At 47.9% G+C, this 26,512-nt stretch overlaps 2 protein-coding genes across 2 annotated transcripts; one reads left to right on the plus strand and one right to left on the minus strand.

Moving 5' to 3' along the window:
* Positions 1-377: 377 nt before the first annotated feature.
* On the minus strand, positions 378-12,461 carry MFSD13A (major facilitator superfamily domain containing 13A). Its single transcript, XM_054276707.1, has 10 exons — positions 12,387-12,461; positions 11,121-11,191; positions 6,548-6,816; positions 5,999-6,078; positions 4,761-5,210; positions 3,882-3,999; positions 2,826-2,922; positions 1,906-2,077; positions 1,162-1,355; positions 378-954 (listed from the first exon to the last, which is right to left on the minus strand). The coding sequence occupies exons 3-10, from the start codon at positions 6,710-6,712 to the stop codon at positions 701-703; spliced, it is 1,530 nt and encodes a 509-aa protein (XP_054132682.1). The 5' UTR covers positions 6,713-6,816; positions 11,121-11,191; positions 12,387-12,461; the 3' UTR covers positions 378-700.
* Positions 12,462-14,321: 1,860 nt separating this feature from the next.
* CUNH10orf95 (chromosome unknown C10orf95 homolog) lies at positions 14,322-24,657 on the plus strand. The gene is made up of 2 exons (XM_054277233.1): positions 14,322-14,431; positions 23,082-24,657. Exon 2 carries the CDS (start codon positions 23,146-23,148, stop codon positions 23,818-23,820), a length of 675 nt encoding a protein of 224 aa, XP_054133208.1. The 5' UTR covers positions 14,322-14,431; positions 23,082-23,145; the 3' UTR covers positions 23,821-24,657.
* Positions 24,658-26,512: the final 1,855 nt, after the last annotated feature.

The raw sequence follows: 26,512 nt of genomic DNA on the forward strand, positions 1-26,512 counted from the left end.
TTGAGCCCAGCACCTTTTCCAGGCCAGCAACAACTTCCTCTACAAGGCCACAGAGAAGGGAACCTCAGCATAAAACAGCACACCCAGCAGATCCTGGCTGTGCAGCATATTGTCTTGTGAACAACAAATGCTTAAGAATGGATTTGGTCCAAGAACCACAGAACTGCTAGTGGGAGGGTTCTACCAGTTACTGGGAAAGGCCTTCAAGGTCCTGTCATCCCTGCTCCTGTTTGACAATCATTCCCTTCGTCACTTGGTCCCTCAGGAGCCTCCCACTCCACAAGAGTGAAAGGCTCTAGTGAAGGACTCCCTGTACAGTCTCCTCCTGCTCAGCTGCAGAGGCTGTGGCTCCCTAGAGCCATGCCCAATGCAGAGCAATGCCCAATGCAGTAAAGTACATTGGGGATGTGTCTGTTTTCTAGCACCTGCAACCCAGCACCTCTTTGCTGGAATGAGCAGCTCTCTGCTCCCTGGGACAGGCTGGGACAAAATGTTCTTGCACCTGAGATCAAGCGATCTATCTCAGGTCCCTCACATGCTGGACCTCTCTGCCTTCCCCAGTGATGACCACCTGGAGTGAATAAACATTGGCATCACAGCATTTCACAGCTGAACCATGAACATCAGGCTTTCTCAGCCCACCATCCCTGCCCTCCAGCACCAGCCTGGAACCAGCAGCATCCTGGGGGCCCAGGCACCCTTAGATTGTTTTGACCTCTGGTGCTTGGCCTTGTGTCAGGCTCTGCCGCTGAGCCTTCACCACCTGCAGGCGCTTCCCACGCAGGCTGAACTGTGACCAGCTGAGGAGCTGCAGCAGGGCGCACGCGATGGGCACAAAGACCAGGAGGTAAAAGCAGCCCTGGCGAAGAGTCGGCTCTAAGGCCGCGGCAGACTCCAGCTTCGGCTGGGCGCTCACCACGTTGTTCAGGGGGTTGCGCTGGAAGATGTCGTAGCCTGGTGTCAGAGAAGAGTTTGTGAGAATGGGGCTGTGGGGATGGATCTTTATCCATTCTCTTTGAGTGACCAGCCGTGGAGATGCAGAGACCACGCACAGGTTAGCAACTGAAGAGCCCTCTGCACCCACCCAGGGCACAGCACAAGGTGCCAGACACTGAACTCTGCCCTGTTCTGCTCCACTGCTCTCCCCGGGAGCATCCTTACCTGTGTACTCACAGAGCAGCCAGGTGCCAATCAGAGGGGCGAAGGTCTGGCCCGGTTTGGTGACCAGAGCCACCATCCCAAAGAGCAGGGCTGAGGCTGCCTGCTTCCTACGGTTCAGGACTAGATCCTCGTCCACCAAATCAGTGACCACCAGGTTGAGTAACTTACAGGTCCCTTCTGTGAACACGCGGTTGCTGCAGAACAACAGGCAAAGCACTGAACAGGGCTATCAAATGACAGGAAAAATGTGACAAATCATAAAAAATGGCAAGGGCTGAAAAAGTTTCCCCATACTTGAAATAAGAATTTCAGGTGCCCTTGTTACAGAAGAGGAACACCACTATCAGTAAGACTTTGTACCCTGCAGTGACACCTCAGATCAGTCTTGACCTCCCACACAGACAAGCCTGGGGACAGGACACATTGGGCCTGTGGCTCACAGGCAGCTGCAGCACACACTGAGGGCTACAGAGGAGAGAAGCTCTCAGCAGCTGGCAAATGCAGGTGCAAGCTGCCACCAGTCCTGCTGGTCTGTGACCTCCTGAACATCACTGCCTCCCTCACTCTGCAGCAGGACACCCTGTGACCTCTGCAGTGAGCTGTCCCATGTACTGTCAGAGCTGGAAACCACATGGCCTATGTATGATCCTGCCCCTTGTTCCCTGACTTCCACTCCTCTTCTTAGAACAGGGACAATGCATTTTGCTTCCCAGGAAGCAGAGGGCAGGGGAAGTGCTTGCCTACCTGGCAATGAAGATGCAGAGCAGATACACCTGATCAGGTCCCGCCAGGAACATGACAACACTCAGAGCCAGCTTCAGGAAGAAGAGTCCTCGCACCACAGCGTAAACCCCATAGCGGCGGCAGAGCGACAGGAAGTAGAGGTTGTTGAGATGGGGGGCAATGTAGGAAACACCTGAGCAGAGACAAATGCAGAAACAGCTTGATGGAGTTCCACCTTCCACCATGCCCTCAGACATGATACCAAGAGAGACAGAATGGTTGGCTATTGCCAGCAGGACAATACAGAGCAGCTCCTCTGCATATACAGAACATACATATACAGAAAGCTGCGGCAGATTTATTTCACGGCTCTGTGGCACAGCACACACTTTCCTACAGAGGGAGACCTTCTTCCATCAACCTCATGGACAGAAAGGAAAAAAGACTTGTGCAGTGTCATGCAGAGGCTGCAACTCAGCCCTGGAGCAGAAATGAGAGAGGCAGGACTGCCTGACCAGACCTGGCCTGCACAGAACCCTCCCAGGGTAACTCTAGGACCAATGCCCACATATCTGTGGCAGCTTGGAAATGGTCTGTATGCTGCAGAAGGGATGAAATTTAGGGCTGTGTTCTCTGCTGCATCCTGGGAACACTGCATTCTGCAGCCTCTAGTGCTCAGAGCAATACCTCTCTGGAGCCTGGTGTCCAGCACACCAGGCTTGTCCTTACTGAAAAGGCCCTGAGTTACTTCTGTGCCCAGGAAGGATAATTCAGAGGTTCCAGGGAAACATGTGAGGTGCGTGCATGTGTGAATCGTACAGCCCAGAGTCCTGCATGTGAGAGCACACCTCTCCCCAGATGGAGCTTGGGAAGGGCAAACCCAGACTTGGGCCAGGTCTTGTGTAACTTAGCCACTCCCTCCAGTCCCACCTGAAACTCACCAAGCAGGAAGGATCCAGTAGAGACAGAGATCTGGTCTGACAGCAGGTGCTCCAGGAACAGAGGGAAGAAGTTGCTGTTAAAATGGCAGTGAAAAACCTGTGAAGGCAGCATGCAGACGAGCTGGTCAGCAGGAACAGCAGTGAGAAAGAACAGAAAAAGCTAACAGCCCTCTGGGCTCTGTTATCCTAGGAGCCCCATGCCAAAGGATCATGCGGGATAGGCCTGGAGTATTTCAGCAGAGCAAGACCTTGGCTGTGACATTTCCAACACTGCTGGCTGAGATTGCAGAGCTGCAATGCCATCAGCTATGCCCACTTTGTGCCCAAGTCAGCCCCACTGCCCAGATGTACAGCACGGTGCTGCTAGGGCAGACAGGGCCAGCAGGTGACAGCAGGGACCAGAGGCTGGGAGAGACAGTGGCATGGCAGGAGGGAGGAGGCAGCCGGCAGGAGGACATCGGTAAGGCAGTGAGGCTTGAACACAAAGATGCAGACCAGCATCTGCCTGAGGGAAACTGAGGGATCCTCAGGGAGCAATAACTGCAGCACACAAAGCTTGGCAGGCTGCCTGCATTTGGTAGTCATCACTGAAGAGGGTGAAGAACAGAAATGGTCAAAGCCAGCTGAGAGATGGATCCAGCTGGACAGTGAGAACTGTGATGTGAGCCTCAGGAAAACGGAAAGGGAAAGGAGACTGTGCTGACAGCTACGCCAGCAAACAGCACTCCTAAACTCATCCCCTCTGTGAGCCAGGCCCTGTGCTTCTGCACCCCATATGGGCTGCACAGAGCTCATCAGCCCTCATAACCCAGCCTACGCTGCAGAGAGAGGAAGGGGCACCCTACAGCTTGCTCAGGAAGTATCCTAAATCACAGGCAGGGAGACTGGCTACCAGCTGCTGAATCGGCCAGCATGTGCAGGAGGCTGCAAGAGCAAGTGGGTGCTGGCAACATCTCTGCCTTTCCTCAGGAACTTACATACTGCTGAATCATCCATCTCAAAGAGCCAGAGCCAGCACTCATCCTCTGAATGGCAGTGTGTCACTTCTGTGCCTACCTGGACGAGATTCACGCAGACAAACCAGAGGAAGTTGCGATGCCGGGAGAGCTGCTGGAGATACTCTGCCAGGGTGATCCTCTTCTCCTGGGGGACGGAGAGTTTCTCAATGTACAGCCTCAAGGAAAAGGAGGGATAAAAAGCAACCATAAATCCCTCACACCAAGACAGAGTCACCAGCTCTCCCTGTGTAGATGCAGAGCTGTCTCTCCTCAGCCCCCATCCTGACCTTTCATATTCCTGGACCAATCAAAACAGTGGAGTCTATAACTTGATTGCCATTCTACTATACATTCCTCTTCCAGGTCCCTGCAGTTAGCTCACCTGGCAGATCTCATCAGGATCTGCTGCTACTACAGCATAATGATGGCAGCTCATAACAAGAGATGACAAGTGAGGCAGCCCAAGGACTGAGCTGAACAGGGAAAATCAGCTTGGTGTGGCCTACCAACAGCCTAGCCACTGTCAGGCAGCTGAAGTGAGTGACAGAGAGAGACATTCACTTGTCCAATTCCATAGGACATGGGCAGCAATGTGGTCTCATGCTCAAGCACGAATGCTTTCATAAGCTGCTTCTGACATTTTACCACTCACAGGCCTCACTGGGTGCTCTACACATGAACTCATTTTGTGTTCCAAACACTGGATGGCCATACAGCCAGTTAGGCCTCTGCCTCCAGTTTGGACTAGGGCTGACACAAGACAGTTTTGTTCTATTTTCAGAGGAGCCAGTGTGACAGCTGATCCTGAAAACTGTATCAATAGACAAGAATGAGAGATAATTAACAAGTTTTGCCTCATTCTGGATCTTTTCACACATTTAGTTTGCTGCAGATCTATGTCAGGCCTTTTTCCCTGCTGAGAATTTGTGACCCTTACTCTTTCAGGGCTGATTCCTGGTCCCATTTTGCTTTCCCATCAGCCTGAAACCGCTGGCGGAGCAGCTGCGTGGACAGGGTGAAACCAACAATGGAGCAGAGGGCCAGCAGGACGCAAAATATGCGGAAGGAAAAGAAGTCCTCCTTGTTCCACACTGCATAGGACATGAAGACAGACAGGGAGCCTATGGCACTGAAGAGGGAGCAGTAGAAGTTGAGGCTAGTCCTGTCTTTTGCTGAAACAGCCAGGTCTGCAAGCAAGGCGTTGTGATGGAGGTCAACCATGGTGAGAAAACTGTCGTACATGCAAAGGCAAAGGAGGAACTGCAAACCAGGATGAGCCCAGGAAACCCAGAAAGAAAGGAAAGAAATGGCAAAGAGCGGGCCATTGTGGCTTAGTGCTCTGAGCCTCTTCAGAACTACTTCAGGGGACGAAATCTCTGCTCCTGCCCTGCAAGAGAAGAAAAAAAAAAAAATTTACGTACCTGGACAAAACCCAGCATGATCACATATTCTTCCTCTCCAAGGAAGTCATGTAAGTGGCACAGACACAAATACAGCTTTTGTTCAAGTAACAACCACCTACATCAGATACCTTTCAGCTAATAGTGAAGACACTGAAAATATGGGTTTAAGAAGGCCAAAAAGGGATTTTTTTTTCCAGAGCATTTGTCTCCCTGTCTGCACTTTGTGCAATGTAAATGATTTTCATGACTTTTTACTAGTTGCAGGAAGTCACACCACTATTTTCATTACAATGTTGACATAAATACATGAGAAATGCTAATGGCCAACAATACAGAGCTGTCTTGCCTTCTATCCTATAGAGTTTGGGAACAACTGGTCTAAGGCATTCCATGTGGAAATAACTGTACTTTTCCCCCTTGCGCCTCCCAAACCATGTACAGACACTCTCTAACACCCCATTAACAGGCCTGCTCATATAGCAGGGGCTTGAGATTTTAGATGCCCATATTTTAGGTTCTGTACTGCTCACGACTGTTAAGGGTTAGGGCCACATCCACCCAATAAGTGTGTGTGACTTTCTCTAAAAAGGCAAGTACTGAAACAACATTTATGAGCACTGAACTTCAAAGATGCCATGAAAAGGAGCTATTTAAGAGTTCCATGCCCAGTAAGCCGTTCCCATGCCATCATTTTAAAGCTGCTAATTTGACATCCTCTTCCCCAGAGACTAAACAACTTCCCAGACTCTTCTGAAAGCAGAACTTCACTTACTGCTGTGTGCTAAGGAATACTCGGTCACTCAGCCAGCCAAACAGAGGGTCATTGAGGCTGTTCCAGATCAGAAACACTGTCTAGGAAAGAAAACAGGACAGTGAAACAACCCACAGGACAGTGAAGCAAACCACAGGTTTGTTTCTGTTCTGTCACCGAAGCATGCAGTACTGAGCTGGCATGGTGAGCTACCAGCAGGAACTGTCCCAGCACACCTTCCCTGTCCCATCACCACTGTATGATGCCCCTGTCTGGGGCAACTGGCAGTAAGGCCAGTGGTTTTCACTGCCTGTGAAACACCCCAACATCCCCAGAGGAAAGGCACTCTTAAGAACAAAGTTTCTGCATTTTCTGTCCCAGCTTGTTCTATTTTTACGTAAGTGGGAAAAACTGAAAAGCCCAAGTTAGTACTTGGAAGGCTCCCTTGCTCCCTCTCCAAAAGGGAACACTGCTGTTACAACTAACAGTTTTCACATTTCTAGCAAGGAGCAGTCTTGGTTTCAGAGTTTCCTACTAAAAGAGTGCAGAAGCCAATGAAAAAAAACTAACCTCTCCTATCCAAAAGGACAGTTTATCAATCTTGTAAACAGAGACGAAGGTGTCCACGTAGTACAGGAGGAACACGTTGTGCAAAATGGAAACAAAGAGCGACAGGGAGCCATAGATCACTGCAGTGGGCAAATGGAAAAGACAAGCCAGCAGTCGCAGCCCCATGTTGGTGCAGTCAGTGTTCAGCTCCTTCGATCACCTCCATTTCAGGTGAGATGTCTTCTCCCAACCCCTACTACATCTTTGATGGGGCCAATCCATTGTTGCTCCTGCAGGAGAGAAAAAAATAAATAAAATGAAATGAAAACAGATTCATTTTCTTAAATAAAGGTGAATCAAGTTAATTGGTAAATCTTTGTATGCAGCAATCAGAATTTGTATTGTTTTGAGAAGCTGCTACAAAGTGGATTGGAGGGGATTTAAGAGACTAGAAGCTGTCTGCTGCACTAAAGCTGTTTCATTAAGCTGAAGCCAGGCTGTGGGCTCCTGGGGGCATGGCTTCCTCCTCCTGAGCAGCCTGCCCTGTCCTTTACCCTGTAATGTTCTTTGTTATCCAGCAAGCAGACAATTAATCCAGCTCTTTAAAGGCAAGGTCAGAGGAAGAATCAAGCCAGATAGCTGCAAACAACAAAGCAGCCTTCAGAAAACACACCTAGTCACTGGTATTTTTAGGTACTCACGTAAATTTTTATCCAAATAAAAATGACAGGAGCTGTGATGTAACCTCACATGTGCACAATGCTTTCCCCAGGCAGTCACAGCTTATTGCACCTGGGCTGGCTCAGACAGGAGTTATTTATGGTGAGCAGTGCTGCTGCTTCGTGGCATGAAGAGACACAACCAAAACACAACTGCAGCAGGCATGCTGCCATCATGCAATAAAAGTAACCAGAAGTGCCTTAGCAGGTTTCCAGCTTGTCTTGGAGTGACCTAAGTCTTAGGACCATAGTCTGAAGTAAAGATGCTTTGGCTGGACAGCAATATACACAGAAATAAAACACGTGGACACAGCAGCCTTAGGCCAGAACAAGTCGCTGTATGTTCACAAGGGGCTGAGTGTGAGAGGAGGACTCCTCACACCTGCACTGACTGGAGCTTGTGGCCAGAAATGTTCTCTTGTGCTTTTCAGGCTGAGCCCTCTCTCACATGCCAGTTGCTACAGACCCAAGGCAAAACACAAGGCACTTATGTGAGACATAAGGGTTTCTTGAATCAGTACAATCAGCTTCTCCAGCCCATGCCATCATGCCCTGTTCACAGCACACACATGAAGGGTGACAAAAAGGTTGTTATCTTGGCACGGTCAAAAGCAAAATAAAGGGCTGTGTGCCATTCCTGTTTCAGCCCTCCAGGGTCCACCCACCTCAGATACATCATGGGGGCTTTGCAATGTGGGATAAGACTGAACACATAAGAAATAGGAACCTACGCACCACACCATCCTCTTGGGCTTGCAACACCAGCTGCAGCAAGTCCCAGCAGGAAATCAAGCAGAAGAATAAACGTCTGGGTATGAAACCTGATGAAAGGCCAGTCCCATTCAGCATTTCCCTGAAGCCACGAGCCTGACCACTTCTAGGCAAGATTAGAAAGGCAAAAATAACCATCTGCTCCTCCTAGGCCAAGGAATTCCTCATAACTAGTTCAGAAGAAGCAGGAACAGCACTTGTTCCAATCAATTACATCACTAGATTGAAACTGCACCTCGGTTCCACTCCCAGCCAAAGCACTAGACCTCAACTGGATCCAACTGCAAAGCCCTTGTGGAGCTCAGACACCATTCTGCCAAAACCCATGGCCAGAAAAAAAGGAAGACACTGCTTGGAAGAGAATTCAGCCAGACAATGAACCTTTATAGACGTAATTAAAGACAGACAAGCCTCAAGGGGAAATTTCATTTTGTATGGTCAAGAATTGGAAAGGAGTCACAATGCGAAAAGACAAAGGTGAAGAAGAAGGGAGAGTTCAGGCAAGAGGCAAGTCCTCTGTCTCTAACCAAAAGTCTTCTGTGGAGGACTGACAGAAGAGCAGAAGACATCAGAGTGCTGGGCCCCTTCATGGAATTGTCAGGACACAAAAACTGGGAACACTCACTGTAACTAACAGGAAGTCAGCTTAAAATATTTCTTTACCTGGCAGGTAGTAAACACCTGACATTCACTACCAACGGATATTAGAGAGCTGGGCAGCAGCTTCAAAGGGTTAGACAAATTCACAGAAAACAGCTGTACACAAACAGCTACTAAAGGGAACAAGGCAGGGAATCTCCTCTAACCGCCCCAAGCCAGCTGTTCAGGCTGGGGGTGGACAAGTGGAAAGGCCATAAATGGTGCCCACACACATGTGCTCTGCCACCATGGGGCAGGATATGGGGACAGACAGACTAACAGTGTGACCTACTAGGGGGATTCTTATCCTGGCCTTGCCTTTGCTATCCAACAGCTGAGTGAAAGCAGAGCCTGCTCAAGACTTGGTCTCAGTGCTGCACTTCATGCTGTCCCCATCCAAAAAGTGCTTCACTGAGCACATGCTGCACAAACCACAGCTGTTGAAATTTCCAGAGACACCTCATTTTGTCATATAAATGCTACAGCACTGTTCAAAGAGGGTGAAGTTCCACTTCCTTTCTGCTCCCTCATCACTCCCTCACAGATGTGCAACCCCTCCAGCCAGCTGATATTTGCCAGTGATGTCACTTTTGCTAGGATAGTCATTAGGTCATTTGATAGATATTTTTCCCTCCTCATCTGCAAATGTGCAGTTAAAAGGAAACAAATCACAGTTGTCTGTAAAAAGCAGATTTCACTTCTACACCCAAAGCACTGTGTTACTGCCACACTGGTATTTTCATAACCTTTTCCTTGGGATGGAGAATTATTCATGGAGTATGTCAGAACTTTTCAACAGGAGGCTTTAAGAAGGAATGGCAAAGGGAGCTGCAGGAGGGAATAGCCATCATTCATTCACACTGAACCTCTAACACAGTCATAAAGGAACAAGCTCATAAATTAAAAAGCAATGAGTCTTTATTTGAGAAACTTCCTCCTCCACATTTGACATCTGGCTCCTGCCAGTGACGTCCACAGATCTTATCTTCCTGAGGAGGATGTTGGAATACTGGCTACCAGGAAAGCACAGCTTTTGTTTGAGAGTGCTGGCACACAGCTGTGTCTGGAACACACCACAGCTTGGGGCTCACACATGTGCTCTAAGTTCCCAGCCAGCTCACAGCTGGATGCACGAGTCCCTGTGTCCCGTGGTGATTCGGCAATGCCTTGGCCTTACTACAAGGCTGAGCTCCAGCCTTCCACAGCTGAAGCCACTTGTACTGAGCCAGCAGCAGAGCCATACATGTGAATCTTGGCTCAAGCCAGCCTTTTAAGCAGGGCCAGATGATTTTTATGGGCTCAAGTTGCCACTCAGCAACTTGAAACAGCCATCTGCAGACCTGCCTGCAGTATCAGGATGGCTCTTGTGTTCATTCTCCCCTGTGTAATGCAGGCTGGAATCCCAAATAATACTTCAAGATATGTCTGTGCTTGCTCGAGCTGCCACTACACTGCCTCTGCTGCATATTCTGGGTTTTGAGGGCTTACTAAGCCAGCTCTGTATGTCTGCAGCTTCCACACAATAAATCCACCCAGAAGCTGGAAAAACCACCTGAGAGAAAACCCTATTTCTAGACATTTGTCACAGCCAGACAGGACTGGGGTGCTGGGGGTCCGGCCCCACTCACAGGAAAGCTGGGCTGGAGCTGCACCCATGGAAGAGCTGATGCCCTGTGACTGGTGCTGGGCACATCAACTCCTCCCAGAGCCTGCAAGTGACAGTCACAGATGTCTCTGTCTGGTCAGGGTTATCTGTCAGTGATGAGCCCATTTTGGGAGCACAGACCAGGTTCTGCACACTCCTTCCCTCACACATATGGTACTCCAGGACACCTCCACAATACATCTCAGAGGGTCCTCATCCCACAAAGCTACCTGGATTCTGGCAGAACTCTGTCAGTAAAACAAGAAATCCCCCCACAGAGCTATGTGAATGAATACAACCAAAAGAGCCTCCACTTAAACAAAAAAATACCTCTCAAAATCCTACTTCTGTCCCAGGAAAGCTCCTTCCTAGATACAATTCACAAAATTTAGGCTCCTCTGACAAAACGTTGATATTGTGCACCCTTTTGATGCACCCTTAGAGATGAATGTAACTTCAAGACTCTCAGTTTCTCCACTCCATACTTCTCCTGAACACCCTCAGATAATCCCTTAGTAACAAGGACTCTTGAGGGAACATTAAGCACAGTCCTGTGTGAAACGTGAACAAACATCCCAAAGCAGGCTCCCACGTATCTGACGTGTGAAGAAATGAAAACTTTGAAACCCCCTGGATCAGGCATGGAAACATGACTGAAACAGGTTATGAGGGTGCTTCCCAGTACTGTTTACCAATTCAACAATTGATGACTGTGCATCATGAGGTTAAGTCATACCCTCCTTATTACAAGCAATCACGTGCTTCCATCACCCCTGCTGAGTTCATACACGCAAACACAACTGCCACACACAATTAATACCTTGAACCAGCTGGTAGCTTCCATGGAGCTGTGCTCCAGCTGAGCAATCTTGTTCAATCAGATCTCATTACCTAATAAGAACACAAGGTTTGTCAATATAGAGATAACTGGGCAGATCGCATAGCCTTGGAACTTGGCAAGGCTTTTACCTTAACAACATGCAACATCCCATATCTAAAGAATTCATTGTCTTACAGTGTAAAGGAAGTGTGTTAGATGTATTAAAAAAACTTGTTCCTGATCATTTGCTGCCAATATAAGCTCCAATCCTGTAACAGACCTCATAGCACAAAGATGGGAACCAATGCCCAGTAACTCTGGCCTCAAATTACAAAACTAGAAATAAATTTGAAATCATCATTGAAAACAAAACCCAAGATTTGCTTCAAATGAGCTATAAGAGGGGATTACTGCAGACATTCTGCCTGTTCTTTGTTAAGACTTAAGAGGAAACTCCAGGCGAATTTCCAACTTTTACCACTCCCCCAAGTGCAGCCACCAGTAGTTTCGGCTACACATCTTCCCGGGAGGAGGGACTGCCTTCACCTGTGCAGCTTCCCAAGGCCACTGTCCCTCCGCAGGGCCCCAGCGGCAGCCACAAGGCACACGCCACTGAGTGGGTCCCCAACTGCAGCCGCTGGCCTCCTGGGCAGGACAGGAGCACAGGGAGCCAGGCTGGACACGGGGACGCCGTGACTCTGGACATGCCCAAGCAGCGCTGCCATCCCTGTGCCCCATCCGCAGGACCCTCCAAGCTGAGGGGAGGCCTGGCAACCTTGGGTGGCCAGACAGAGGCGCTGCCATCCTTCCCTGGTGGGCGCTCCCGCAGGCTCCACGGCAGGGGGTTGAAGCCTGCCAGGTGAAGGGAAGGCGCAGCAGGGACACCAGAGACCCGCGGAACACTCCAGGAGAAGAGGGCGATGTCAGAGCCGCCTCTCCTTGCCGGGAGGCAGAGCCGGCTCCAGCACTGAGCCCTCTGCCCACGGGCACTGAGACCAGGGAGCGATGGCACCCCCCGGCCCGAAGTGGGATCATCCACGATAACAGAGGGAAGTATCCTCCAGGGCTCTACCACTGCAAGGAAAGGGGATGCCCCCTACCCCTGCAGAGGCGGCCCCCGGGGGGTAGTGTCTCTGCCACCCTACCCGAAGCACCTTACTGAGCGGACGAGGGCTCCGCCACCCTACCACACTACGGGTAGAGAGACAAACCGGGACAAGCGATGAGGCGGGAGAGACGCCCGCGCACCGCCTCGGCGCCTCCTACCTGCGTCCGGTACCGGCGCTCCCCCGCCGCTCTGCCGTCGCGCGGCACGGCCGCGCATGCGCGCCCCCAACCCCGCCCCGCGGCCATTTTGCGTCCTGGCAAGTGAAGCCGCCGGCACCTCCCGGCAGCCATCGCGTGTGAGGGCACCCTGCTCCCTTATTTGCATATCCCCGCCCCCAGCCGCACGAGCCTCTCTGGTGTGGCGTCACCTCTATGGTCAGTCCGCCCGTCGCCATGGAAACGCGGCCTGGCCGGGGCGCCAGCGCTTGGGGTCAGGGAATCGTAGAATCATCGTGGAATCGTCGAATCATGGTGGAATCGTCGATATTGTATGAAATCTTCAAGTTTACCCAGTCCACTCGCCAGCCCAGCGCCACCACTATTACCTGTAAGCCACTAAACCGTATCACCCAATGCCATTTCCAGAGGCCACTTGAAAACCTCCAGGGATGGCAACTCCACCACCTGTGCAATCAATTCCAATGCCTGATCACTCAAACGAAAAATATCTAATATTGAATCTGAATCTCCACTGTCTCACCGTGAGGTAGTTTCCTCTGTCCCTCTCACTGTAGACACAGTAAAAGGGACCAGCCTCTGCCCCATCACAACCTCCTGTCAAGGTTTGAAAAGAGCAGTGAGGTCCCCCGCCCCGAGCCTCCTCTTCTCCAAAGAACATGTGCCAAGCTGCAGAACGATTAATGGGAACAAAGCTATATACATGGCTGCTTCGGAAGGTGGGGCAGTAATCCAGCAAATATCCTGTCTCTGGTCTTCATAATCAGAGACTTGCATTTCTCTCCCACAATTAATTTCCATTCATCCTGTGTATTTCAGAAAATAGGGACTATTATTGTCCATTATCATTTAAGATCTCCCTGTGGCCCTTTCTCTCCAAGAAGCAACTCCTATGTTCAGCATATGTATCACCTATGGTCTCTCACTGCAACAGTTGCTTCCATTAAGCTGTTCTCAAATTTCACCAGGGGAAATTTCACCACCAGAAATTGAGGCAAAAGCCAATTGTTGTGCACAGAAAGATATTATTGCACCCTATTACTTGCCAATGGTTTTGCACATTAGACTTACTAGTAACTTCTTAAGCAGGTCATTTTTATAAATTCCTAGAAGCCAGACAACTAATTGTAATCAACATGGTTTGTAATTAAAGAGTGATTTGTAGGTATTTAGCTTCAGCTATTGAGATCACCTGCAGCAGAACAAGGCATAAGGCACTAATCAAATAATCATTTAGTTTGGAAAAGACCTTTAAGATCACAGAATCAGTAAGCATCCCAAAGTAGCTGCACTACTGCTGCTGTTGTGCTGGGTGATGAGCTGACCTTGCAGAAGGAGTCACCCATTTAAAACTCCTGTGGAGATTTCTCTCTGTGAAGGTCCATCACAGTGCAGGTGCTTACAATAACATAGTGCTGATGGGAGCCACTGATATGCCTTCTTACTTAATTAAAACCTGGATGAGCTGTGAGTAAAAATACTAGCTTAGCCGTAGCTGAGTGTGAGTAAAAAGCTTGGGGGAGAGTTACACTAGGAGAAAAGTGGAAGGTTTATTTTTGTAGTGTTTAATGGGGGCTTCTTTTCTGTGTTAGTTAGTCTGTTGCTTTAAAGGTTACAGTTCTTTAAGTTTTGCTGACTTGAGAAAGAACCTGAAGTTTTGGTGAGTGCTTTTGAAGTTTTTCTATGCTGGCTTTATGTGCTGATTTTAGCTGCTTCTTTACCTGTGTCCTGTATCCTTGTTCCCTGTCTGAGCATGTAATGTAATTGCTGAAGGAATGAGCCTCCTGTTACCATCTTAAGGTATAAGGGCATGTTCAGGCAGGTTTTGCTGCCTTGGTTACCACAGGAAAAGCTTCCGTTAGGTCTAATGCAGTATCTCAGGGCATCTCTTTACTCTCTGTGTGTCCCTAGGGTACTTGAGTGAAAAAGAGCTTGTGGGAAGTAACCTGCCTTCTTAGGATCAGGTTGTGTATTCTACTGTTCCTTGGTTAAGTGAAGGCATTCTCCTGGTTGTCTTTTCTCCACATGTGAGTACACATATGCTCAGCAAATTTCTCTCTGTGTTCTGCACTTAGACTGGGCTGTTTTGCAATATTTCTGCACTTCTATGCTACCTTTAATGTTTGTGGTAGCAGAGCAGTAGGTGACTGAGGTGTTTTGTATTTTGCCTGGCTTCTTAAAAACACAAATCCCTTTGCAGGTGGTGTCCTTTTCACATTTGCTGTTTGATCATGTGGGTGCTAATCCATGCACAGTAGCATAACTTGGTTGTAGTATTGACTCCTGCCAGTGCTCTACTCTGTAATATTCTTAACACCACCTGCTTGTGAAAGATACTAATATAAATCATTGTTGTTGTGTGATTAGAGGCTTTAAACACTTTAATTTGAAAAAAATTACACAGAAAAGCCTTTGAGTGATTGTATTCCTGGAAACATGGGATTTTATTTTGTTTCCTATTTTAAAAAATCAATAATGTTATTTGTGAGCTATGTTCTGTGTTGTCTAAAGACTATAACAGAAGGTAGTTGGTTGGTTTTTTTCAAAGTTATAACAAAGTTGTAAATCAGCAGATGCTGCAGCTGTCTGCCTTGGGGATGCAATAAGAGGAGTATTCCCATGGGTAGTTCTGGCTCAGATGTTTGGACTTACACTAGAAATGCAGTGTGTGTTGCTGTTGTAACAGAAAACTCCCTTATATGCCAGAGGGGTATGTTGTATGTAATACAACCCCAAAGAATGAATAAGCTTCCCTGTCCTACTGTTTAGGGTGTTGACATTCTGGAAATACATGGTGTCAGTCCATAAGACTATGTGCCTTCTGTACTTCTGCATATCCATCCTCAGTGCAGGATACGTGGGAATAGGATTTATTTAGAGAAGAAAGAGTTAAAATGCAAATAGTTTTCTGTGACACTGGTATTTCTCAACAGAGGAAGCCCACTGTGGGCACAACCAGGCTGTGTCATCCATTAACTCCTTTGCAGGCTAACAGGAGACTCTCCCAAGAGCACTTCAAGGACAAAGACTTGTAATTGAGCAGCTGTGAGAGTAGGATGCTGTGGAAGTACAAAACATGTTGCTCTGTTATGCAAACTGTCTTTGTGTAAGATAAGAAAGTGCTGGTAGGTAACTGGAGCTGGGCATGGGAATTAAGGCTGGAATTGAATGATTTGTCTTGGAGTGTGTAAAGTAAACAATATATATCCAGGAGGAACCAAATAATTATGGAGTGTGTGAAGCAGCTCTTGCAGGGTAAAACCTTTCAAGGCCACCTGCACCATGTCAGTAATACCACGTAAGGCTGAGATTACCAAGGTAACCATATCAGAATTGTCAGGCTTAATTATGGATGTGGCAAAACTGAGGAAGAAACAATCTGGGTGGATTGGCTGTTTGGGAGGAGACTGAGGTAAAGGAAGTGTGAATGCAGCATAAAAAGTAGATTTTGAAATTAGAGAATAATGTATAAAATGAGACAAAGGTGAGATCAGCTGACTGAAGGATTGCAGGTGTCTGGATGATAGCAAAGCCTGAGGACCCAAGCTCACAGGAATGATGAAATGATGCTCCTTGAACAACCTGCTGGACTCTACATCGGGTCTATGCTGGAAAGAATTGTTGTGGGAGGGCAGAGCAAAGTGGGGTAGATGTGCATCGTAGTGCTAAATGGTGTGGGAGGGAAGGGTGACTCAGTAGCATCATGTGTGGTTCGTAAGACTTGATTAGTAGCTTCATAGCTGTGTGCAAAGTGATATAAATAGCCATGAGATGCTTCTGGTGCATTAATGAGGTTATTGATATTTTAGTTGACTTATTGGCGTGCTTGATACAATTAGTCCCCTGAGTCTGTTCCCTCGACACTGTACTATGAAGGGGAATAGTTGGGCAGAAGGCACAGCTGGGGGCTCAACCAGAACTTCCTAATTCGGAAGCTTGAGCTACCTGGTACTGAGATCTTTTCTTTGAAGAACATCTGTGGATGGAGATTATGGGTATCAGATGAACTCTTGAGTGAGAGGAGGAGCAGGTCTGTGCAGGCTGTGTTTTAACATGGAGGGGATCCTTAGGATTGAATGGTACGAAATACACATTAAAATATGCTCAACTAAAAAAAAGAGTAGTGTCAAGATACATAGCTGCATCTGGGAAAGGGTTTAAATGAGAAATAACATGGTGGCTGGGATACTGAGACATGGGACACAGATTTGAACCTCAGGTGAGGAAGACATCTGATGTAAAGGGTGTCTGCAGTGGTTACGGGGAAGATGGGAATGGTGGTGGTGAAAACTTTAATAACACAGAAGTTAGGCTAAGCCAAATGGAGAACGTGTCAGAAAAAGAGAAACTGTGGAGTATATCCAAAATGTATCCTCTGGTGCAGCAGATGCATACCCAGGGAGAGGTGGATAGGTGACAGTGTCAGGATCACCTTGGCAGCAGCAGGGATGTTTTCTAGAGCCTTGCCTGCTGATGCAGTCACCCTGTGGTAACACTCATCGTGTTTTCTTGGTGGCACAGCTGTTCCCGAGCTGCTGTGTTACCCAGCAGCTGCAGTCAGAGTAGGAGTGGCTGCTCCAAACCTCTGTCAGCAGTGAGCTGCATTTGACTGTAATTTGAGCAGTTATGCAGGAAGGTGGTTTTTGGATAACGGCTGTCAAGTAAAGACTTGCTCTGCAATGACTTGGCCATTTCCTGGTGTTTTGATTTCATACAGAGTCTGGGCTTTGCACAGACCTCAGAAACAAATGCCAGACCCACACCAGACTTCAGTGCTTTCTGGGAATGTTGCTTTGAATAGCTGAAATGGATCTATTCCCTCTTCAAAGGGCCTCTGTAAAGGTTGACTGACTGTAGTATGCGTTAGCTGCTATTTCCAGAGTTACCAATGCCAGCTGGAGCTCTTTTCTTCATGGTGCACTAGTAACAGCAGGGTGAGACTGGTGTCTTCTGGCTTCAGAAGTTAAATTCTCCCCCTTGGCTGAGCTGAAGGGATTGTGTATGGAGCTCTTATATCAGCTCTGCTTGTGGTATTCTTCCAGTTGGCTTGGGCAGTGAAGTAGTTCCTGATAGAAAGGAGGTGAGAGGAAACAGGGTCAGAGCCCCAGCATGCTGGGGGAGTTCCTCAGACTGGGTTAGTGGTGTGTGGAGGCTTGTTCTCTACAGCACTGATTTGTATTGCTGTTAATGACTGCTGGTACCTTGAACTGGGTGTGATGCAGTCACCCCTTGTGTGAGTATTTAACACTTCTTGGAGTACTTTGTTCGGCAGTATGGGTTGATTTTCTCTTGCAGAGTGTAGCAAAATGTGGTGCTGTGTTTGAGGGGGCTGAGTGGGTTCGTATTCAAAATTCAAGTTTTTCCATTATTTAGCAGCGCTAGTATGGGGATCTGGTCCTCTAGATAAAAACTGAAGGCCTAAAAAGGCCCAGCTTTTAATGAGCTTTTGCATTTTCCTTGAATTCTTGTGTTGCTGCCAGGCATGTCTGACTAAGAGAAAGCATCCCGCTCAGGAAGGCAGCTGGGTGCCTCCATCCTAAGGATCAGTACTGGTGGTGGAGGACCAAAGTTATTGTGTTGTGGCTTTTTGTACTGCTTTCCCATCTCCCCAAGAAGCACTTGGGAGTCTTCTCCTGGATGAGTTTTATTGAAAAGACTTCAAACCAAGCATGACCTTAAGCTGGCAATAAAGGGATAGAAGTGATAAGGAAAAATATGAAACTGCTTTGTCATGATCTTCTCCCACGCACTATTTCCAGCTACCAGGATGCTGGATAAGTGTGTGGGACTGACACCAGAGTGATGGAAGACAAACCTTGGCTGAATAAAAACATTCAGTTTTAACATCTCACTGTAAGCAGTCCTTGAAGCTGTTTTATTTTCTTTTTTTAAAGTCTTTACCAAAGCTTTGTAAGGTGGCAACAATTCTGCAGACTCTGCTCAAAATGGGGAGACTTACTGGAAATAACTCATTACTTCTTTATCCTCTTGGCTGGGGAAAATTGGTGCTTTTGCAGTATTCATCCCTGTACCCTTGGGAGTTGTTACAGAGCAATGGCAGGAGATCTGTGGTTTTTTGTGGGGTGGGGGAGGAGGTAGAGGTCAGGAAAAAAAACTAGAAAGAATAGTCTGAAAGCTTGAGTGCTGGAACAGAGGAAAGGGTAACTTAATGGTATCTTCATTTGTGAGCTGATCACAGAGCTATGGAATGAGGTGAGATTAGTCTGGGTTGAGTGTTACAGTAAGTTAGATGGTCATGTCCTCTCCCATAAGCCCAATGTCTCCACAGTTGTGTTGGCTTGCAGCATATTCCCTGAGGCAGTATCTAAACCCAAACTGCCAGCCTGACCTGGGGACCCTGCTTCTGCTGGACAGAGGGCTTGGTGAAACCAGTCTCTCCAGACATGTGAGATACTTGTATGAAGTTTCACATGTTAGGTATTGTGGCACACCTGTGTGTTGGTACTGCCTAGGATACAGCCAGGCTCACTTCAGTCTCTCTCCTACTGAATGTGAAGTCTGGCATGAATTTAATATTTACTTTTCTCTGTTTTCTGTAGCTCACAGTGGTATCTTGTGTTCCACAAATACCTAAAAAGAAAGCTCACCAAGTTCAAAGCTAGCCAAGGTGATAGTAAATCTCTACTGCCCTGTGATGTTCAGAAAAACCATGGTACTCTGTATTTTTAGCAGGTAATTTCTGCTGCTTTAGATACTAGGAAAGCCCTACCAGACTTGGACATTTCTGTTTTAACTAGTGGTGGTTTCATCACCTGTAGTAACTGAGAGGGCTGAAACAAAAGCTTCTCTTATCAAATGTCCTCTCTAGTTTTGTATTGCAAACATTGCTTGGTTGCTCCATAGCAACTCTATGTGGGGCAGCTGGTGTGAAGCACACTTTTCTTGGCAGGCCTTTTTTTGGGAGCTGTGGTGTCGGTCCCCTTGACCTCCACCAAGATGTTTGAGGAGGGAAAGGCCCTGCCAGATGACTGGGGCAGTGGGTAAGGGAATTGCTGGAGTCAGCTCTGGCAAGTCTGGGAATCGTCTGCTGTATCATGTTCCCACCAAGAAGAGATGACAATCTTATGTTAATTTTCTGTGACTATCTTTGGAGTTCTCTCTTCTTTTTGTTGTGCCTGGTGTCTCATTCAGCAACAGCCAAGTGGGATCTGAACCCTTTTCCAGCAAGGTCAAAACTGCTGGAAAGGCTTAAAAGGAGAGGCTGCCTTGTCTCTTGCTGTGTTGGCCCCTTGTTGCTCCCTGCTGCCAACCACTGCTCCAGGTGCCCTGGCATGGGGAGGCCTGGCTCCCAGGCACAGCCTGCTGTCTGTCCATCCAGGCTTTCTGTCTGTGCCACCAACACCTGGCATGTATTGATGGATGTCAGTGGCTCTCAGGAGCAGGCAAGCATTTAGCAGAGTTCAGCTCAGGCTTTAATGTCTGTTTTGCCTGTTCCTGCTCAGGACATTCAAGTACTCAGTTGTGGTGATTTTATTTTTTTTTCCCCAAGGGATAACAGAGCTTGAAGGTGGAGCAAAGGAGGGAGGTAGTCTGAAGAGACAGATCAGCTAGGATCCTCTCTCCCTTTCTGGTCCTGTAGTTGGTCCTGAAGAGTTGGAGGCTGTCACATATTTACTTCCAAGACCAGGCCAGCCTCTGGCTGCTGGCACTGGAGAAACAATAGAAGTAAGAGCAGGTGGATCATAGCATGGTTTGAGTTGGAAAGGACTTAAAGATTACCCAGTTCTAACTTCTCTGCCATGGGCAGGGGCACCTTCCACTAGACCAGAGCTCTCAGTGCCCCATCAAGTCTCACCTGGAATGCTTCCAGGGATGGGGCATCCACAGCTTCTTTAGGCAGCCTGCTCTGGTGCCTCACCACTCTCACAGTAAAGAATTTTAATTTCTAATATTCAATTTGAATTCACTCTCCACCAGTTTAAAACTATTCACTTTTGTCCTATCACTGCTTGCCCTTGTGAAAATTCCCTTGCCAGCCTTCTTGGAGACCCCCTTTAGGTACTTTAGGTGCTATAAGGTCTCCTTGAGAAGAGGAAGGTGAGAAGAAACTGGGGATTGGACTCCTTCCTCAAGTGGTACCACTCGATGTTTGGAGTTGGTTTTCTTAAGTATCTGGCTTTTGATGCCTTCCAGCCATCAAATGGCCTGACAAATGATCACCTTCTGGGCAAACCCTGTTTTCCCTGGAGCAGTGTCTGCTTTTACTTCCTAGTAACTGAGAGATTGGGTTGGGCAAGCTGGTACTGGTGTTCTCAAAGCCCCTCTCTCCTGTACACGTGGATTTGTCATGCTGTAGCTCAGCCTGAAGGTCGGTATGAGCAACAGGCAATTGTGTAATAGGGGGGGGTAAACTGCATTATCAGCCCCTGTGGGCACCAGGATGCTGCTCTGCAGAGGCAGGGCAGGAGCATTGTGCCTCCTGCATACCAAAACCTTGTTGCAACACACCCGAGCATTCAGAGCAGTGCAAGCCAGGAGCTGGGGCTCGGTGCCTCTGCAGGAAAGGCCGTGGCTGGGCAGTCTGAGCTCTGTGCTTGGGAGCAGGCAGGGACAGGGCAGCAGCTGTGCAGGGGGGCCTGGCAGAGGCCGCCCAGTCAAGAGTTGCCCTGACAGGTTTGCAAACTTCCTCGGGGCTGGAAGTCTTGTGTAGGCTGTCAACACACTCCCCCCGGGTGATCCAGGGAAATGTGTTTGCTTCTGTGGTAGGGCATGTGATAATGCTGCCCTGAAGCACTTCTAGCCCTGCTTAATCCTCATCTTGTTTCCCCTTCTTATCTGTTCAGTTTGCTTCCTCTTGTGGGTCATCCTGCCTGGCTAAGACACCAGCTTGTTCCCTTTATCTTTCTTCAGTGTAAAATCAAAGCAATTAGTAGCTGTGCTCAGGCTGCCTTGTGATTAAACCCCCAGTGATTTAGATGGCCTGTCAGTCCTTCTCCTTGCTGCTGCCAGGAAGACCTGGGAGCAATGATGCTGACAGCCAAAATGCAGGGCGCTAGAGAAGCTTTTGAGCAAGAGCTGGTCATCAGCTAGATGTGAACAGCTTCTCCAGAGTGGTCCTTAACTGGCTTGGAGCAGCACACTGACCCAGCAGAAGGGGTGTAAGCTGGGCTTGCTTTGTTTCGTATGATGGATGCAATAACTGCATACTCTCTGTGCAGACCACTTGCTCTGAAATACAAGCACTTTACAAAGTGTGGATCTCAATAGGAATGCGTGGATGAGCTATTTAAAGAGATGCTGAGACTGGCTTTCAAGATGAGACCATTTATTCCATGTGCTTACTTTATGCTGCCATTGACATACAACACCCCTTTGGATTTTTGTGGTCATTCTGAGCAAGTTAGGCAAGTAGGTTGTGAACTTTGTTTCATTTCCTCCTATCTGAGGGGGTGATGGTTGTGATGGGCTTTGTCTCCAAGGCTGCAAGTCTTGTTTAAGGGTGCTGCCTGGTCTTGACTGAATATTCCAGTGCTGTTCCCTTTGTGGAGTGTGGGTGTCTACCCCTGAACCCATGGCAAAAAAAGGCTTGAGCTAGTTAATGTACATTATGAACCTCTAGGAAAAGGAAGAATTTGTGCTAGCTAAAAAGAAAAACCCCCATTTTGCAGTACCCAGCATTGCTTGTGTCAGGCAACTCTTAGGGGACAGCTGAACTTTCTTTCTTGGTTAACACTTGTGGGAGAGGCAACTCTAGTTAAGGCAAGAGGAGCCCACAGGATCTGAACTCTGTGGAAAAAAAAATCCAGTTTGCTGCCTATAGTCTTATGCATGATCTTTTCCTGTCTCTGATAGCAAACTCTTCTTAACAAAAAAAAAAAACCCTGTGCTATATACAGCTTCCTTTCTGGCCCTAGGGGAGAGGATAATGAGTCATGGGAGGACATTGCTTCATGCCCTGGAGGGTGCTTGGATACCTGGCAAGGGCAGGCTAGGAGCAAATTCAGCTGTAGGTCAGAGTTGCTCAAGGTAAATGTGCACTTAAATGTGAATGGTCATTAGTGAGACCAGAAAGAGAAACCTGTACATGAGAACTTGTCAGAGGAAGTGTAGATGTGCCTGGATTTTGCTCTAGAAATAAACAAAAGGTACAGCTCTTGTTTGCTTATCAGAGTAAAAGCAGGGCTTTGGGAGGATGGGGAGAGAGTCAAGGGCAGCTGAAGATCTTTTTATTTGTTTAAGATTTCCTTTTCTGGGCAGGACAGCAGTTGACATGACTGCAGTAGGGTTGGGCTGTGTTGCCTCTGCTTTCTTTGCCTGCTTGCTTTGTTTCTTTCCCTTGTGCCTGCCTTTCCCACTTTAATGCCTGCTCAAGGGCCTCAGCTCCTTGCAGGGTCTTGCTGCCTCCCAGTGCTGCAAACACAAGTCATGAGGATGAGGTTGACTCTTCTGCGCTTGGTGGTCTTTATGTCAGCTTGTTCTCATCTTTGCAACTCAGATGTGTGGGTTAAATGATGTCTTGCAGAGAAACTAACAAGCAGTTGCTGGCAATGTGGCTCACTTATTCTTGGTAGGTTATTGCTCTTGAAAGCTGTGGGGAGCTCCTTGTATTAATTATTAATTAGTTGGCATGCTTACAGTGTGAAGTGTATCTCCTTATTCACTCCAAAATGTATATAACCGGTATAAATTGATTGTCTTCCCCTTCTGTCCTCACAGCTTTTGAGACTTAGCAACTGCTCCAGAGAAGTGCCCCCTGTGTAAAACCCCAGGTTCCTGTACAATGTACCAGTCCAGCTTTGTGCCACAGGAATATTACCCAGCCATGATCCCACCTTCTGCTTATACCTACCCACTACTGCGGCCTGGGAGAGCAGAAGACACATCCAGACCTGTGATGTTCCCTCCCATCCACATGCACAACTTCTACAGTCGACCCATCACTTTTGTGGTGGACAGGAACAGCTACCCTGACTATGCAGGAGGTCAGGTGGAGTATCATCATCTCTATAGTGCCTCCAGTCCCTATATCCATCCATACCACACCTGGCACTTCCCTCCCATGGTCCCTATCCCTCTCTACAGCCCCTATGCAAACTACCATCCCTATGCTGCCTGCCAGAGGTCAGATCAGTATCGAGATACGTGGCCAGAAGGCTTCACAATGAGAGGGGAGCTTCAATGGGGGAAGCTTGGAAAGGTGTTTGGGCCAAGGAAAGACCTCCCAGAATTTGTGAAGGATGAATTCCGGCGGGTTTATGGCACCTACCCCCGGACCAATGTTTCCATATCCTATCGGAAAGGAGAGTTCTTCGTTAAGGGAGACCCCAAGACAGAGGATCAGGAATATGCAGTAGAGAAGAAGGTCATCCAGCAGGCTGTGACCCCCAGTGCCAGTGAGGCAGATGACAGCAGCGAGGACCGGAACCGTAAGAAGAAAAAGAAACTGAGACATTGAGGGAGTCAGACACCCAATGGACTGATGCTCCAGTACCCTCGTGGGGCCAGTTGGCAGCTGGTTTTGGTGTGGGTGGCATGTAACACAAGCAATGGATGCCACCATTCTTGCTGATTTCTTTTAATTGCTCCCCATCAACCACAATCTTATGGCAGATTTACCCTTATTGATGCATAATACCCACCCTGTGAAGAACCCACATGACACTGGACTGTTGGGTCAGCTCACTGGTCCTGGTTTTAAAATGAGCATTTGATTTCCACTGGTTTGGTTGACTGATCACAGCCTGGTGGGGGATCTCCAAACTGCAGCCCTTGATCAGAGAAGATGGGCCTCTTCCTACCTTGTCCAGGGGAAGGGCCTGTAAGCTCTCTCCCTGGAGTGATAAAAGCTGAATTTCCTTCAGGCTGAGGGCAGTGCAGGTCCCAGAGGACACAGAGGTTCTTGAACACTCTGAAGAACAATTGTCTGCATGTCTTGTCACTGCTGTTTATGACCATATCATTGTGCTTTATCACCATGTGAGGCCTGTTTGTAGCACTTCCCTACACTCTGGTGTCCCCATCCTCTTACACTTGATAGTGTGGTGCTCATTTCCCCAGGCCACATGTCCTTATTGAAACTGCTGTTGAGGCCCTGCTCTGGGTCTGACTTGGCTCTGGTTGGAGGTGCTGCCTCTCCAATGAGGTTACTGGAGTTGTGTGAATCACAGCACTTCCATGGCTTGGTGGTTGTACTGGAAGAGCTGTGCTGGAAGTCTGGAGGGCTCTGAGAGGCTGGGTCTGACTTACTTGCAAATTTCTAGAAACTTCTACCTTTTAAATGACTATGAACAATAAAAAAAACCAAATGCAAATGCTTCTATTTCTGATTTTTAAATACCTAACATCAGTCTCTTTTGTGAACAACTTACAATCAGATCTGACACCTTTTTGTGAAGTTAGGGATGGCTTCTGCTGCGGTTCATGTCCAGCCATGGTGCCTTGTCTCACTTGGCAGCATCCTGCCTTGCCCTAGCTTATTTTCTGCCACCTTCGGTAGGGACCAGCAGGAACTTTATAAACATACAGGAGAAATAAGGGACCCTCTCTGTCACCCTGTAGTCTCCTAGGCTCTCCCTGGCCTCACACATGGGAGGGAATGGCATGTTCTCAATCTGCATAGCAAAGGAGAGAGTGAGGGTGAATTAACTTGGAGGCCTTTGGTTGTTCTGAATTGCAATAAAGTGAAAGCAAGTGGATTTTCTTTAATTTTTTTTTCTTAGTTAGTGCAACAGATTTTGTTTAACCAATTGCCAAAATGTCTCAGCAACTGTCTGCATTTCCCCTTCCCCATTTAGCTTCTTGGAAATGCGTTAACTCTGCTGCCAGACAAAGCTGCAAGAGGCCTGAACCAGAAAAATTGCTGTAGAAACCTTGGACCAAACTGGTGCTCTTTGGCTGTGTTGCAAACAGTGGCAGTGGGACTTGCTGAATGTGCTAGAAAAGGCCTCCATTACTGACAGCTGGCTAATAAGTTATGCTTCTGGTTACCTAGTATAGGAAAAAGGCAGCAGTTCCTTATGGGTTGGTTGGTTGGTTGTTGAGGTTTTTTCAATCTCCTCCTTGGCTGAGCAGGCTGTCCTACTAGTTAGGGATGTGCATTTAAATGCCTGCATTGGTGGTGCACTGCCTGTTCTTCCAGCAGAGTAGCAGCACCTTTGGGCAGTGAACCCAAAGTTCATGCATTGGATCCTTGCACGGTGGTTCAGCACCTCAGTGGGGTGTGAGAAGGAGCTTCTTCCCCATCCCCTGCAGCTGCTGTGGGATGCAACTGAGCTGTCAGAACTGGATGCTGCCTGCTATGGGCAGGGGCTGCTTTAGGTGAGATCCTGGAAGAGGTGCAAACTAGCTCTTCTAGGCAAGGTGAGAAAGAACATGGGGTTTGCCATACAGTGATTTTGAAATGCTACATAAATTACAAGGACTTGCACAATAAATTATCCTAAATGCCATTCTTCCTGCTGTTAGGTTCCTGGTGGCAGCATGATACCATGTCAAAGTGGAAATGTCCCCAAAACTCAAGGGGCACAGCCAGGCCCTCACAGAGGTATGTGATGGATGGGTGAACACAGAGCCTGTTGCCTACACAAATACTTTCTCTAAATATGTGTTGCTGCTGGGGTCATCTCCAAGGCCCATGGGGAGACAGAGGGCATAACCCTTAACTTTATTCATCCTGTCCTGTTTATCTTCTGCAAAGTTTTGTTTGGTTTTGCTGCCTGGACTCTGAACAGTAGATTGCTGGGCACACCCAGGCTGTTGTTCTGAAAATGTGTATTTTTAGCAGAGGCTCACAATTGCTTGCAGTACATCAGGAGGTAGTAATGTATTTATTTTCTAAAATGCCATTTCACTTCCAGAAGGAAGAAAACATTCTATAGTTGGGTGGTCTTTTTCCTTTGGGGGAAGATGTGCCACAAACCTCTAGTAGCTCTCTGATAGCAAGTATTTCTGTGGTGGCCATAACTCCCCTCCACCCCTAACCTGGTCTCTGTGCAGGAGCAAAAATTTACATATTCCTTGTAGGAAGAGCTCACAGTTGCCTTTTCTTCCTGAAGGTTTGAGGCTCAGTTGCTGCCCAGCTGCAGAACTGAATCCATAGGGCATTTTGGAGGCTTTAACGCCTATGGAATTCAGTTCTCAGAGCCAAG

Source organism: Melozone crissalis, unplaced genomic scaffold (genome assembly GCF_028551555.1).
Source record: "Melozone crissalis strain CALT ecotype California unplaced genomic scaffold, PUWL_Pcris_2 ptg000019l_1, whole genome shotgun sequence".
Classification (NCBI taxonomy): Eukaryota; Metazoa; Chordata; class Aves; order Passeriformes; family Passerellidae; genus Melozone; species Melozone crissalis.